Source organism: Ranitomeya variabilis, chromosome 7 (assembly GCF_051348905.1).
Source record: "Ranitomeya variabilis isolate aRanVar5 chromosome 7, aRanVar5.hap1, whole genome shotgun sequence".
NCBI classification, from domain to species: Eukaryota; Metazoa; Chordata; class Amphibia; order Anura; family Dendrobatidae; genus Ranitomeya; species Ranitomeya variabilis.
In genome coordinates, this window is record NC_135238.1 from 192633667 (window position 1) to 192647202 (window position 13536).

General features: G+C 42.8%; 1 protein-coding gene across 3 annotated transcripts in view; it reads left to right on the forward strand.

The window, feature by feature from the left end:
* The first annotated feature begins 3678 nt into the window (after positions 1-3678).
* Positions 3679-13536, forward strand: part of CERKL (CERK like autophagy regulator) — a 205512-nt gene continuing 195654 nt past the window's right edge. The window contains exons 1-2 of one of the 3 annotated variants that reach the window (XM_077272592.1): positions 3679-3805; positions 3912-4266. In XM_077272592.1, the coding sequence (XP_077128707.1) occupies positions 3936-4266 (331 nt within the window). In that variant the 5' untranslated portion in view covers positions 3679-3805; positions 3912-3935. Of the gene's footprint in view, positions 4267-4973; positions 5069-13536 lie in introns of those variants that run through there. The other 2 variants (XM_077272591.1, XM_077272593.1) reach the window with 2 other exon arrangements.

Sequence of the window (13536 nt, forward strand, 5' to 3'; positions counted from 1 at the left end):
TCTTCCCCCTGAAACTTGGAAAAAGAAATTGGTGGCAGCTGGTATGTGCAGCGAGAAGCTAGAAGACTGCTGTAGGCTGCTGCGAGCTATGACATTGAGGAGACACCTGCCACTCTCAGATGGCTCCACTGCCCATAGACACTGGACAGGACTCAGCAAGTCCTTGACCGGATAATATCTAAGTTGCTGTGAATGCATAGCAGCATAGTGTTCAAGGTGACAATGAGTATAAAGGAGTATTGGATGCACAGTTTGTAAAGAAGAACCAGGGCACAAAAGTTTCACGAGCTTGTTGATTTATTAGTGGGTCTCACCTTGTCAGTGGATCCAGGGAACCAGTAAACCTTTTTGTAGGATGCCTCTGTATTGAACAGAGTTGTCGACAACAACATTTAACCTGTAAACAGCAATTCATGAATTGCAGTTGTCTTATCATTATAATGTAATTATAGAAATCTGTCCCCACTCTCTGGAATTGTCAGATTTGCAGTTATCAATTGACTTTACTGCAGATTACTGTTTGGATGCCCATAATAATTACTGTAAATGAAGATATTAGGGAGGTGTCATCTATCAAACTCCCGCAGCAAATGTATCAATGTTACGGAATTATCGCTTTTCTCAATCTTGTTAGGCTCTTTTTCACTTGCTGTTATATGGACCTTGAGTTGATAGGTACTAATTACAATTGTTTGAGTTTATTTTTTTTTCTGTGTAAACTTAAATATGTTTTATTGTACATATTTTGGAAAATTTTTGGTTATTTCCGTGTTTTTTTTTTTTGTTTGTTTCTTTATGAGTCCATGTCTGAAAAAACTTTCGATTTGATTTAAGTGTTTAGAATTAATGATGAGGGAGTGTGCTCGTTACTCGAGATTTCCGAGCATGCTCGGGTGTTCTCCAAGTATTTTGGGCGTGCTCGGAAATTATGTTTGATTCGCCGCAGCTGCATGATTTGCGGCTGTTAGACAACCTGAACACATGCAGGGATTGCCTGTTTGTTAGGGAATCCCCACATGTTTTCAGGCTGTCTAGCAGCCGCAAATCATGAAGCTGCGGGGACTCAAACATAATTTCCGAGCATGCCCAAAATACTCAGAGATCACCCGAGCATGCTCGGAAATCTCGATTAACGAGCACATTTGCTCATCACTATTTAGGATGTATTATTACTGAGAATAATTGTACCAAATAATGGTGATTTTTGCTAATCATTAACTTCATCCCCTCCAGTTATGATTTAATTTAATCTGCAGACACCTGAGGAAGGTTGTTAGTAGTCGAAACGCGTTGTGGTTATCTGTTTTTAAATTAAAACCTTTTTTATTGGAGATAAATTTTGTCTATATTCCATGTTTTACCTTCCCACTGTGGGAGCGCCACACACCTGGATCACCTTCTGCTATGACACACGGCTGGAACTGCACTGGAGGAACTTCCTGCAGCACACCAGTTTGGCTGCACTCCATTGCATCTCAGGCAAACTACTCCTAGTGTTTTTTAGTTTGTTTCTCACTAGTTGATTTTACATTCACTCACTATGCATAGATAGTGCCACATTTTTCTCCTTTCCACAAGGGATTTCCATCATTTTTACAAGTCAGAAATTGCACTGGTAGATATTAGATTGGTATCATCAAGGTCCTTCTTCCTGCAGGAGTACAGAAAAAAGAAATACAAAGCCTGGAATGTCCTGTACAGTGAGTGCATGTGTATATCTAATATGTAATATGTGTGTGTATAACATTGCATGATGTAACATGTAGTGGGTGTGAGACATGCAGTGACAATGTGTGGCATGTGAGACATGCAGTGTGTGTAATGCAGTGTGTATGTGTAATATTCAATGGGAGTGTAATATACCGTATGTGTGTAATATACAGTGTGTGTAACATGCAGTGTGTATGTATGTTTAGCATGCAGTATGTGTTTAACATGCAGTGTTTGTTTCTATGTTTAACATTCAGCTTGTATGTGACATGTAATGTCTGTGTAGCATGTTCTGTGTGTATCATCCATATCTAAAAATACCTAAACTGCAAATGAGTGTTTGTACATATACTAAGAGTTTCCCAAGATCCTTGCAACTTTTGTTGTTTTTACAAAAGCCCTAAAGAGCTCTGAGAATTTTTTAAAAAAGTGCTCAGATCAGATTGGACAGGAGGGCAATGCCAAGTGCCCCCAACAAATTCATCAGCACAAAAGCAGCGTTAATTAGGACAGGAATGTACTCAAGTCTGTGCCTGGCATACATTTCTTGCGGTGGCACATGACATCTAAGGCTGCTTTCACACATCACTTTTTTGCCGTCAGGCACAATCCGTCGAATGTTGAAAAAAACAGATCCGTCGCAGATTGCGAAAAACTGATGCAACGGATCTGTTTTTACGACGGGTCAGACTAGCTGATCCAGCTAATTGGATCCTAAAAATATTGGAGCATGCTCAGCTAAAAAAACGGAATCCATCTTTCGCTGTCCGTTTTTTCAATGGACACAAAAAACGTTACTATGTCTGTTTTTTTCTAACCGCCGGAAAACCAATTTTTGACGGATCAGGCAAAAATGGAGGAAATGTGAGACCAGCCATCGCAATCCGTCGCTAATACAAGACTATGAGAAAAAAACGGATCCGGCGGTAACTTTTGCCAGATCCGTTTTTTCAGAATTCGCCGGATTGAGCCTGATGGCAAAAAACTGATGTGTGAAAGCAGCCTTAGGGTATGTGTCCATGGTCAGTAAACGCTGCTTGTTTGACGCTGCGCAGAGCTGCAGCGTCAAACACGCAGCGTCCAGATGTTCCAGCATAGTGGAGGGGATTTTTTGAAATCCCGTGTCCACTATGCGTGGAAACCCGCACGCGGCGGGCCTGCGTCTCCGGACATGCTGCGCGTCTTTTCAGATCGCAGCATGTCCGTGCACCTTGCGGGGACGCAGCGTCCCCGCAAGGCATAACACAGGGCCCTATGGGAGGGTGCGATGATCCTGGATGTGTACAGTTAACACATCTGGCATCATCGCGTCCCAGAAAGGGGGCGGGGCTTAGCGCCGAGCGGCTTCGCCGCTCCGGCAATACCGCCGGCCATCCTGAACGTGGACACGCAGCCTTAAAGATCCATCAAATTCATTGAGTTCTCATTCTCTGAACTCAGTTTGTTTATTTAATTTTACTGCTTTTTTTCTCTTTTGTTGTTGTTTGTTTTACCTATTTATTATTTTTTTCCTTTGTGCATATATTTGAATTTCTTCAGAAACTTTGTCATACCTTGCCTCAGGAAGGGACCTAAGAAGTCTCGAAAGCTTGCTCTGTAACATCATTTATTTTATTTTTGTTAGCCATTAAAAGGTATCATAACGACAAGATTATCTTGCTTTTCCCACTGAGAGGATTCATTAAGAGGCACATACCTTGGAGAATTTGGCGAATCTTACCTCTACTCAACCTTCATCAAGACTGCTGTATAAAATGGCAATCTTGATGAATCGTGAGTCTTAATGTTCTTCTGTGCAGCAATGCTGCCAGCCGTACGCAGATGACGGTGACAGAACTTCTGTTATTGTTATCGTTGTGAGCTATCTGGCAGTATGGCAGCACTGAGGCACATCGCGTGTTAATTAGTGAGCCGGCTGCAGTAGGTGCACTGAGGCGCTTTAAGTGTTAATGGTAAGCCGGCAGCATTGCTGCACTGAGGCATGTGAAATGTTAATTCTATCACTCCTCCCCGGGAGGTCATGTGAGGGCTAACTGCCTTTGTGGAGTTACAATCTGTACATCATGATTAAGGACGCCATGAGCATTTGTAACAGGTAGATATTTTGTGCTACCACAACAGTGATGTCACTTTTTATGGCTTCAGAATAAGGTGCACCTGAGAGCAGCACTGCTCACCTGTATATGCACCTGTCACCCCAGCTCTGCAGCTCCACGAGTGACAGGATGGGGGAGAACCTGCGCCTTCCCGGTCTCTACCGGCGAGTCAGCGCTTGGGGCGATAACGGCGAGGAGAACGCGGTCTGGAAGCGCCCTGCCTCCGTGCCCTGGCAGCAAAGTGACCGCTGTGATGAGTGGAGTTCTGGTAGCGACCGATCCGGAGCCCGAGGTGACTCAGACGAGCGATCCCTGGGAGAGTACAGCGCCCCGTTATCCCGGGATAGTGGGCGACAAGCGCATCTGCTGCGCGGTATATTTGAGATTGAGAAGACAAGCTGTGACGTCTCTCTGACTTCAAGTCACCTCCTCTGGTGTCCCATCCTGCCCGAGAACCCTGGTGAGTAGTCACATGTGCGTGCCCGACCAGAGCAGTTTACGGTAACCTGGCAGAACTTTAAAGCATTCCTTTTAAATATGTAGTAGGTGTAATAATAATAATAATATTAGCAAATACCTCCAATTAGAAATGTAGTAAAGTTCTCCAGATACGCTAAGTCGCAGGGCGTTGCAGTAGCTTAGGTATCAGTGTTTACCACCATTCATATAGTGACCATTTTTAGTGGTCGTAACGATGGATACCTAATCTACTGCAATGCCCTGGGGCAAGCGACATAGAAAATCTGAAGAACTATACTACATTTCTAAGTGGATTTATTTGCTAAAAGTATTATTATTACACGTACTACATGTTGGGATAGGATCTTGGAGATGGGAATACCCCTTTAACTTCCAGCATGTCCTAACCACTGCACGTTGTGATGGCATGCTCGGGGTTCAGTATAGCCACATATAATTTAATTGGGTTGTCCACTATTGGTCAAACCTTTATTAATTGTCCCACTGTGCTGTATATATTAAAAAAAATTATACCTACCTGGACTAGCACCACTCCCACACTCCAAACACTGTGTCTCCCAACCGTCTCATAACCATCTTATAAACAATGTCATGTGACAGCTGCAGCCAATCAGTTGTTGCTGATTGACTGCAGCCTTCACAATTACATCTGAGTGGGAGAGACATTGTTCTTCCATTTGGAATTAATGGTGCAAGCTGCAGCTGCTCAAGTGGCCTTGCTTATGTCAGGAGTCTGGTGGGGGACACGGCTGAAAGCGGTGGAATGGCGCCGGTCCTGGAAGGTAAGTATATATTATTTTCTAATTTATATCGAACACGGAGACAATTAACAAGGGGTTGTCCAATACTGGACAAACCCCCTTTAAGGGTATGGACCCATGATCAGTAGACGTTGCGGGTTGAATGCGGCGTACTTGTGCAGCGTCCATCCCGCAGCGTCCAGATGTTACATCATAGTGGGTGGGATTTCAAGAAATCCCATGCCCACTATGTGTACACAGATGCCCGTGGATCACCCACAGAGACGGACATGTGGCTCGTCTCTCCAGAAAGCAGCATGTCAAGCTACAAAATGTATTGCATGCGGTGAATCCGCACGGTTCAGTGAACACTTGCGGGTTCACCTGCGTTCAATAGACGGCAGTGCTTTGGACGCAGCGAACATGCACTACATCCAGAGCGCTGACTCTTCCGGATATGTTTGTCCACAGTTATGCCAACATGTAGCCCTCTGATGTAAAACAAATAACCATGGTATCGCCCACATGAAAAAGCATATGCCAATTTATCAAGAGGTTTTCGGCTTTTCTTCCCATTTCTTGTTGTTGGGAAAAGCTAACTGACAGCCAAATGTATTGTCACAAAGAATGAGTAAAATCTGAGCAAATTCTTCTAGTCATGTATTGCTGCAAAAGGCAGTAATGTATCACTGACTAATGACCCGTACAGGAGTCTGGAAGCTGTAATGTGGCACCACAGGCTGGCATTCAGCTTTCCCATAAATACATAGAACTAAGAATTTGAGAAGGAGTTGAAGTAGTTTAGCTGGTTAAACCAGTCGGTGTTTAGAATCCCACTATAAAGTCGTGGCCAAAAGTTTTCAGACTGGCACAAAAGTTCGGTTTTCACAGTTTGCTTCCTCAGTGTTTTTAGACCTTATAGTTGTATGCTTCTATGGTTACTGAAGTACAATTATTAACATTGCATAAGTTTCAAAAAAGTTTGACAAATACATCAAGTTTATGCAAAGACTCAATATTTACAGTGTTGGCCCTTATTTGTCAAGACTTCTGCCTTTCTCCCTGATATACTGAATATTGGCTTCTGGGCCAAATCCTCACTGATGAGAAAACGACTAGGGAGGAGCTAATGTGCTTGGTGATACTCGGCTATCACTCGAGTATCTGGGTGCTCGTACGTGCTCGGCACTCAGCAAGCATTAGCCGGTGCTCAAATTTGAAACTTGAATCCCGCCCTGCATGTTTGGTGCCTGTTACACGGCCAATAAGCATGCAGGGATTGCCTGCGAGTCACTCTAATGCCGTAGCAATTTTGGTAGCGGCATTACTGTGATTGGCTAGCCATTTGAATCATCAGTGGTTATAAAATGACTGGCGCCACCACGCCTGACACTCTCATGGCATTGCACAGCTCAGAGACAGTTCTGATTGGAGGGAGAGAGCTCTTGTCCGGGGCTGTGTGTGCACAGTTGAACAAATCACAGTCCTCTAGTGTTGAAACTGGTGCCAATTCTGAACCATCATACTAACAGTATGTGCTTTGCTGTTTATATCAGATACATTCTGCATTTATTTAGCCCAGGGAGGGACAGTTGCTGGAGTAGGGAGAGTGGCAGAATACAGTCTCTAGGCAGGGCTTAGGGCTTTGCAGTCAGTTTCTAAATATTTATCTGCAGGTAACCACATTTTTTTTTGAGAGGGGGATTAAAAAACTGACTATATTGTTATGCATTACATGCTCTGTAGTACATTTATGTGGTATATAACACTCCAAAAAGCATTGAAACATTTTTCTGGATACAATTACTCATACACGGAGTATTACGTGCTCTGTGTTACGTTTTGGTGGTATGTAACATTCCAAAAAAGCCTTTACAAATTTTGGAGTAAAAGTCAGTGAAAGTAGTGTTCACTGGGGAACGCCAGCAAAGCGGTGAATGAGGTAAATTAAATTAATGAGCAGTCCAATGCAGCTCCAGCTGTATACCTCCAATGGAGGATAGTATCTGGGACAATGTAGAAAACAGTCAAAGGAGCGCAAAGAACACAAGGACAAGGTAGTAATTTCGTAAAAATTTGGGGGGATTCAATTACTCATCCATACAGTATTATGTGCTTTACGGTACATTTCTGTGGTTTATAACACTTAAAAAAGTGTTGAAATGGTTTCTTATTTCAATTTCTCATCCATAGACTTGGAGAAAGTGGGAATTTATGAGCTCACCGCACCATGTTGTCTGATGTTGAAGGCTGAAATCTGTGTGTCAGGTGCCGGTCCTGCTGATGAAGTTCAGCCAAAGATTTGAGGATAGGGAAATGAGCTGCACATCCATCCAACAATATATAAAAATTAGTTCATGCGATAAAAACATGGAATGCAAACGTGACGCGTTTCTGGCATCCACGCGCCCTTAGTCATAGGATATGGCAGAGTATACTAAGTGAACTATTTATGTAGCTCTAAGTCAATTACAACAGAGGTAGAGCTAGTTTTTCTTTTTTTTAAATAAAACTGGGTTTCAAGAGATCTAGCAATTAGAATAGGCGTGTGGTAAGGGATGGAAGTGGAAGTGCTGATGATGGTGCATACAGACATAAAAAATGTGGGGCAGGTACAACTACGCCTGTTGCTGGAGCACAAAAAACATGTCCATCTACGACACATAGGTTTCTATCCCACTTTGCAGGGAGGCACGGTACACCAATTTTGAAGCAAGAGCAGTGCGAACAGGTGGCCAGTTGGATAGCAGATAATGCGTCCAGCATGCTGGACAGCACCACCCAGCGCCTTCCAAACGGTGCATTCTCACCAGTCAACAGTCTGGATCACTTAATATTCACACTGATCCTAATTCCTCCCACCACCTTGAGTCCTAGGAGACTAATGATCCCACATTAAGACACTCGGAGGAGCTCTGTACAACATGACTTCTTGATTGTGGTCTCTCACTATGCATGTTCCAAGAGATACAGGAGGAGATGCTGTTTAGTGATGCACAAAACTTAGAACAGCCACGACCACAAAAAGATGACATTGGGGAATGGCAAATTTTGGAAGATGATGATGAAACACAGATGCTGATAAGTTGTTAAGTCACCAATTCAAGAGCACCAGGGTGCGGCGGTGGAAGATGAGGTGGTGGGTGGTGAAGATACTGACCCAACCTGGGAATCTGACACGCAGAGCGAGGCCACCAGCGCTAAGTGGGAGGGATTGGCAGCATTGAAACAGGCAGGAAGAGGCAGTGGAGTGACCAGAGGGGGAAGGTGAGCAACTGTGCTGCAAAGAATTAACACTCCTGAATTTCTCAGAGACAAAAGTGTTCCCCAGTTTGGCACATTTTTTAAAGAGAGTTCTGAGACAAAAAAGTGGTCACTTGCAACCTGTGCCATGCCAAAATTAGCAGGGACCTGACCACTAAGAGAATAACCACCAGAAGCCTGATCAGGCACATGTCATCTAAGCACCCGACTTGGTGGGCTGAACGCTTGGTCCACAATTGGTGCCAGCAGGTGATACAACTGCCTCTTTCCCTGTGCTGCATGCTTCCCAATCCCTTGTCCATGACACTGGCACAGATGCCTCCTGCACTGCGCCTGTAAAACTTTATCCTAGGATGCTTGCGCTGTCCATCTATACCGTTGGTTTGAGACAACTTATAAAGTTCCATGACTTCCAGTACCACCTATATGCTGAGGACACTCAGATCTACCTCCCTGGCCCAGACTTGACCTCTCTGCTTTCCAGAATCCTGGAGTGTCCATCAGCCATATCCTCCTTCTTCTCCTCTCACTTCCTCAAGCTTAATGTGGACAGATCTGAACTCATTATCTTTCCTCCATCTCGCGTATCTTCCCTATATGATCTATATATCACAATAAATGACATCACACTTTCTCCTGTACCGAAAATCCTATTCCTGGGATTTGCCCTTGACTCTGCCCTGTCTTTCAAGCCATGCATCCAAGCTCTTGCCACCTCCTGTCACCTTCAGCTCAAAAATATTTCCAGAATCCATCCTTTCCTCAACCCTCAATCTACTAAAATACTTGTGCATGCCCTCATCATTTCTCACCTCGACTACTGCAACATCCTCCTCTGTGGCCTACCTGCTAATACTCTCTACCTCTCCTTAAATCTGCTGTCCAACTAATCCATCTTTCTCCTCGCTACTTCTCTGCTGATCCCCTTTGAAAATCCCTTCATTGGCTCCCAATTCCCCAACGTATCCAGTTCAAACTACTAAGACTGACCAACAAAGCCATCTATAACCTGTCTCCAAACTAATCATCAGATATCTTCCCTCATATAATCTAAAGTCCTCCCAAGACCTCCTTCTCTCCTCCACACTTATTCATTCTTTACCCAATCAACTTCAAGACTTCTCCCAAATCTCCCCATCATCTGGAATCCTGTGCACAAACATGTCTGATTATGCACCACATTGGGATCCTTCAGACGGAACCTGAAACCCCATCTCTTTAAGAAAGCTTTCAGCCTGTAATGACCACGCTGCCATCTCAACACCACTTGAGCCAAAGCGACCCCACATCCTACTGTCTCCTTCCCATCATACTGTAGAATGTAAGCCCGCAAGGGCAAGCTCATCTTCCCTCTGTACCAGTCTATCATTGTTAGTTTGTTTACTGTAAGCGATATCTGTATTTAGTACTCAACTCCTTCACCATGGAATCAATGGTGCTATATAAAGAAATAATAATGCTAATAATAATAAATACCAAAACTACACTTTATTCAGAATGTTTTAATGAGGTACTACATTTGGTGCCTTGAAGGGTGTATGGATGACCCAGCTTGTAATATTTGGCAGGCTTTGCACTGTGTGCAGAGCTTTTATGACTGTAGAGTACCACTACTACACTTTGTTCACAATATTTCAAGTGAAGCACTAATGTTGGTGCCTTCAAGAGTGTTTGGATGACACTTGCTTGCATTTTTTGGCAGGCTTTGCACTTAAAATATAGCCCCAATGAGTCTAGGAGTACCAATACGTGACAGTTTGAACAGAATGTGTATGAGGGCCTCCTTTATGTCTAATACAGGGTGTATCTGAGTCCATCTTCCATCTAATTTTTGGCAGTTCTCACTTCCTCGTAAATTACCCTGACATAATTTTTTAATACAAATTTCAATTTTGGTTTACTTAAATAATTTTTTAAAAATCCTTTTTAAAGTTTGCCTTAAAGACAAGTCATTATACAAGAAATAATGTTTCTTAACATTTTTTTCCTGTTTACTCCAATTTCACTTTGATTTTTAATGTTTTATTGTCAGTCCTTAAAGTGGAGTAAAAGTGTCACACCATGGTTCTCAGCAGCGATCTGGGAGTCAGAGATGCTTCCAGGCGTCTTCCCTATGCTATTGTTTTTCCATCCATTCCAAAATTGTTACTGCCTCCAGACCTCTTTTGTAGGATCTGCCAGAAAAATACTTTGATTTCCCATTGGTTCCCATTATACTCGTTACTCGAAATGAGCATCCAAGCATTAGGATTTGCTTGGTTCAAGTAACGAGCATTCAAGCATTTTAGTGCTCACTCATCCCTAATGAGTATTTATAATGGTGACTTCAGGATTGTTCATGTCTCTGTGGTTCTTAACCATTGGTAGATTTATAACCAGGATTGGTGCCAGACATAGTTAAGTTTCTTTCTGTAAGGGCCCTTGAACTAACAAGGAGGACAATTGTCCTATATGTCATTGGTCACAACATTACTGATGCAGGACAGAGAGGTGGATCTCTTGTGAACACAATATAGGGCTGTAGCTGTATTGATATCTCTAAAGCATAGCATAGTGGATATCAGGTATCCATTGAAATGGAAAAAGAAGAACTCCTCAGGCTTTCTAGAAGACAATGATGCCTTTTATTGGAAGCTCCGATGTTGACTTTAGTTCAGACCTACAACAACCAAAGCATAGCCAAAAGTGACTATGGTCCACCATCTGAACACATGCATCTAAAGGAAAAAGATGAAAAAGCGGTGCTCCATAGTGAACAGGTTTTTGAGTAAACAAAGTAAGGCCAGAGTCACATTGACATATGACATCGGATGCAAGATGCTGATGACCCTCGGCTCCATCTCTGCTGAGAGTGTGAGACAATTGTCAGTTCTCTGTCTTCCGAACCTCTCGCATCAAAGAATTGGAGCACAGCTGCGGATGAGACAGAAAAATTAATTTCTCTGTCTCCTCCATTGCTGACATCCGAGGGAATCACACTGCACTCAGGTGATATCCAAATGCAGTGTGATGTTTCACACGCATCCATAGACTTGTATGGGTGAGTCCGAATCGATTCACAGATGAAATTGCAGTATGGTGCGATTGTTTTCGCATGCCGAATCCCCCTGCTCAAGAAGGCACATGTGTAGGCCCATCTGAAGTTTGCCAATGAACACCTGGATGATTCTGTGAGTGATTGGGAAAAGGTACTGTGGTCAGATGAGACAAAAATTGAGCTCTTTGGAATTAACTCAACTTGCCGTGTTTGGAGGAAGAGAAATGCTGCCTATGACCCAAAGAACACCGTCCCCACTGTCTAGCATACAGGTGAAAACATTATTTTTTGGGGATGTTTCTCTGCTAAGGGTACAGGATTACTTCACCGCATGAATGGGAGAAGGGATGGAGCCATGTACCGAAAAATCCTCAATGACAACCTCCATCCCTCCACCAGGACATTAAAAATGGGTCATGGCTGGGTTTTCCAGTAAGACAATGACCCAAAGAGTCTGCAAAGAGGAGTGGACCAAACTTCCTCCTGACGTGTGCAAAAATCATCATCAACTACAAAAAGCGTCTGACTGCTGTGCTTGCCAACATGGGTTTTGCCACCAAGTATTAAGTCTTGTTTGCCAGAGGGATCAAATACTTCTCTCACTGCAAAATGCAAATACATTTATAAAATTTATACAATGTGATTTTCTGGATTTTATTTTTGATATTCTATCTCTCAAGTTTAAAATTAACCTACCCTTAAAATTATAGACTGTTCATGTCCTTGTCAGTGGGCAAACTTAGATAGATCGATAGATAGATAGATAGATAGATAGATAGATATAGATATACTGTAGATACAGGTGCTTCTCACAAAATTAGAATATCATCAAAAAGTTAATTTATTTATTTTCTTCAATACAAAAAGTGAAACATATATTATATAGAGTCATTACAAGCAGAGTGATCTATTTCAAGTGTTTATTTCTGTTAATGTTGATGATTATGGCTTACAGCCAATGAAAAACCAAAAGTCATTATCTTGGTAAATTAGAATACTTTATAACACCAGCTTGAAAAATTATTTTAAAACCCAAAATGTTGGCCTACTGAAATGTTCATTAAATGCGCTCAATACTTGGTCGGGGCTCCATTGGCATCAATCGCTGCATCAATGCGGAGTGTCATGGAGACAATCAGGCTGTAGCACTGCTGAGGGGTTATGGAAGCCCAGGTTGCTTTGATCGCAGCCTTCAGCTCATCTGCATTGTTGGGTCTGGTGTCTCTCATCTTCCTCTTGACAATACCCTACAGAGAATTAAGGTCAGGCGAGTGCCAATCAAGCACAGTGATACTGTTATTTTTAAACCACAGGGATCAGGGATCTCATTCACTTTGCTGGGACCAGAACATTTCCATGTTTTGAATTTCAAAGACATACTGATAGGTAATCTTGATAGTCAGCCCCATCGGGGACACTGCCGATAATGTATGTAAAGTGCTGTGGAATTAATGGGGCTATATAAATGAGTAAATGAAATAAAAATAAATATTTTGTAAAAAGCTATTGTACGGTTCAGCACTCCACTGTATGGAGGAGCAAGGAGAGATGGCTGTCGGCTGAATAATAGTTTGGCTGACAGCTATCTAAAGTGTATAGCCAGCCCTGGAGAGAACAAAGGCTGACAAACAAGTGTGGGAATGTTGTGAAGGAGCTGATTGCTGACCAGTGTGTGCAAAGAACAAAAACCAGGAAACAAAACTGTGGCTGCACAATGGAGGGCTGCTATGGTGATGAGGACGCTCGAGCACAGCCAGCACAAGCCTCAGAAAGAGAGGAAACTAGACGCGTCCTCACATGGGAGGGTTGCTATGGTGATGACAACGCTGGAGCACAGCCAGAGGGAGTCAGAGAAGAGGGGCAGTGTTCGAGGTGGAAGTGTCCGAGTAAGGCCGCGTTCACACATTCAGTATTTGGTCAGTATTTTACCTCAGTATTTGAAAGACAAAACCAGGAGAGGAACAATCTGAGGAAAAGTATAACAGAAACACATCACCACTTGTGTATTTATGACACATTCCTGGTTTTGGCTTACAAATACTGAAGTAAAAAACTCACTAAATACTGAACGTGTGAACATGGCCTAAGAAAGAGAGGGAAGAAGAGGAGAGCAAAATCCGAGCAATAGGAGATACAAAAGAAATGGAAAGGTGAAAGTTTGGCATGGCAATGTGTGCATTATCCCTTGTAGTGGTATATATATCTTTAT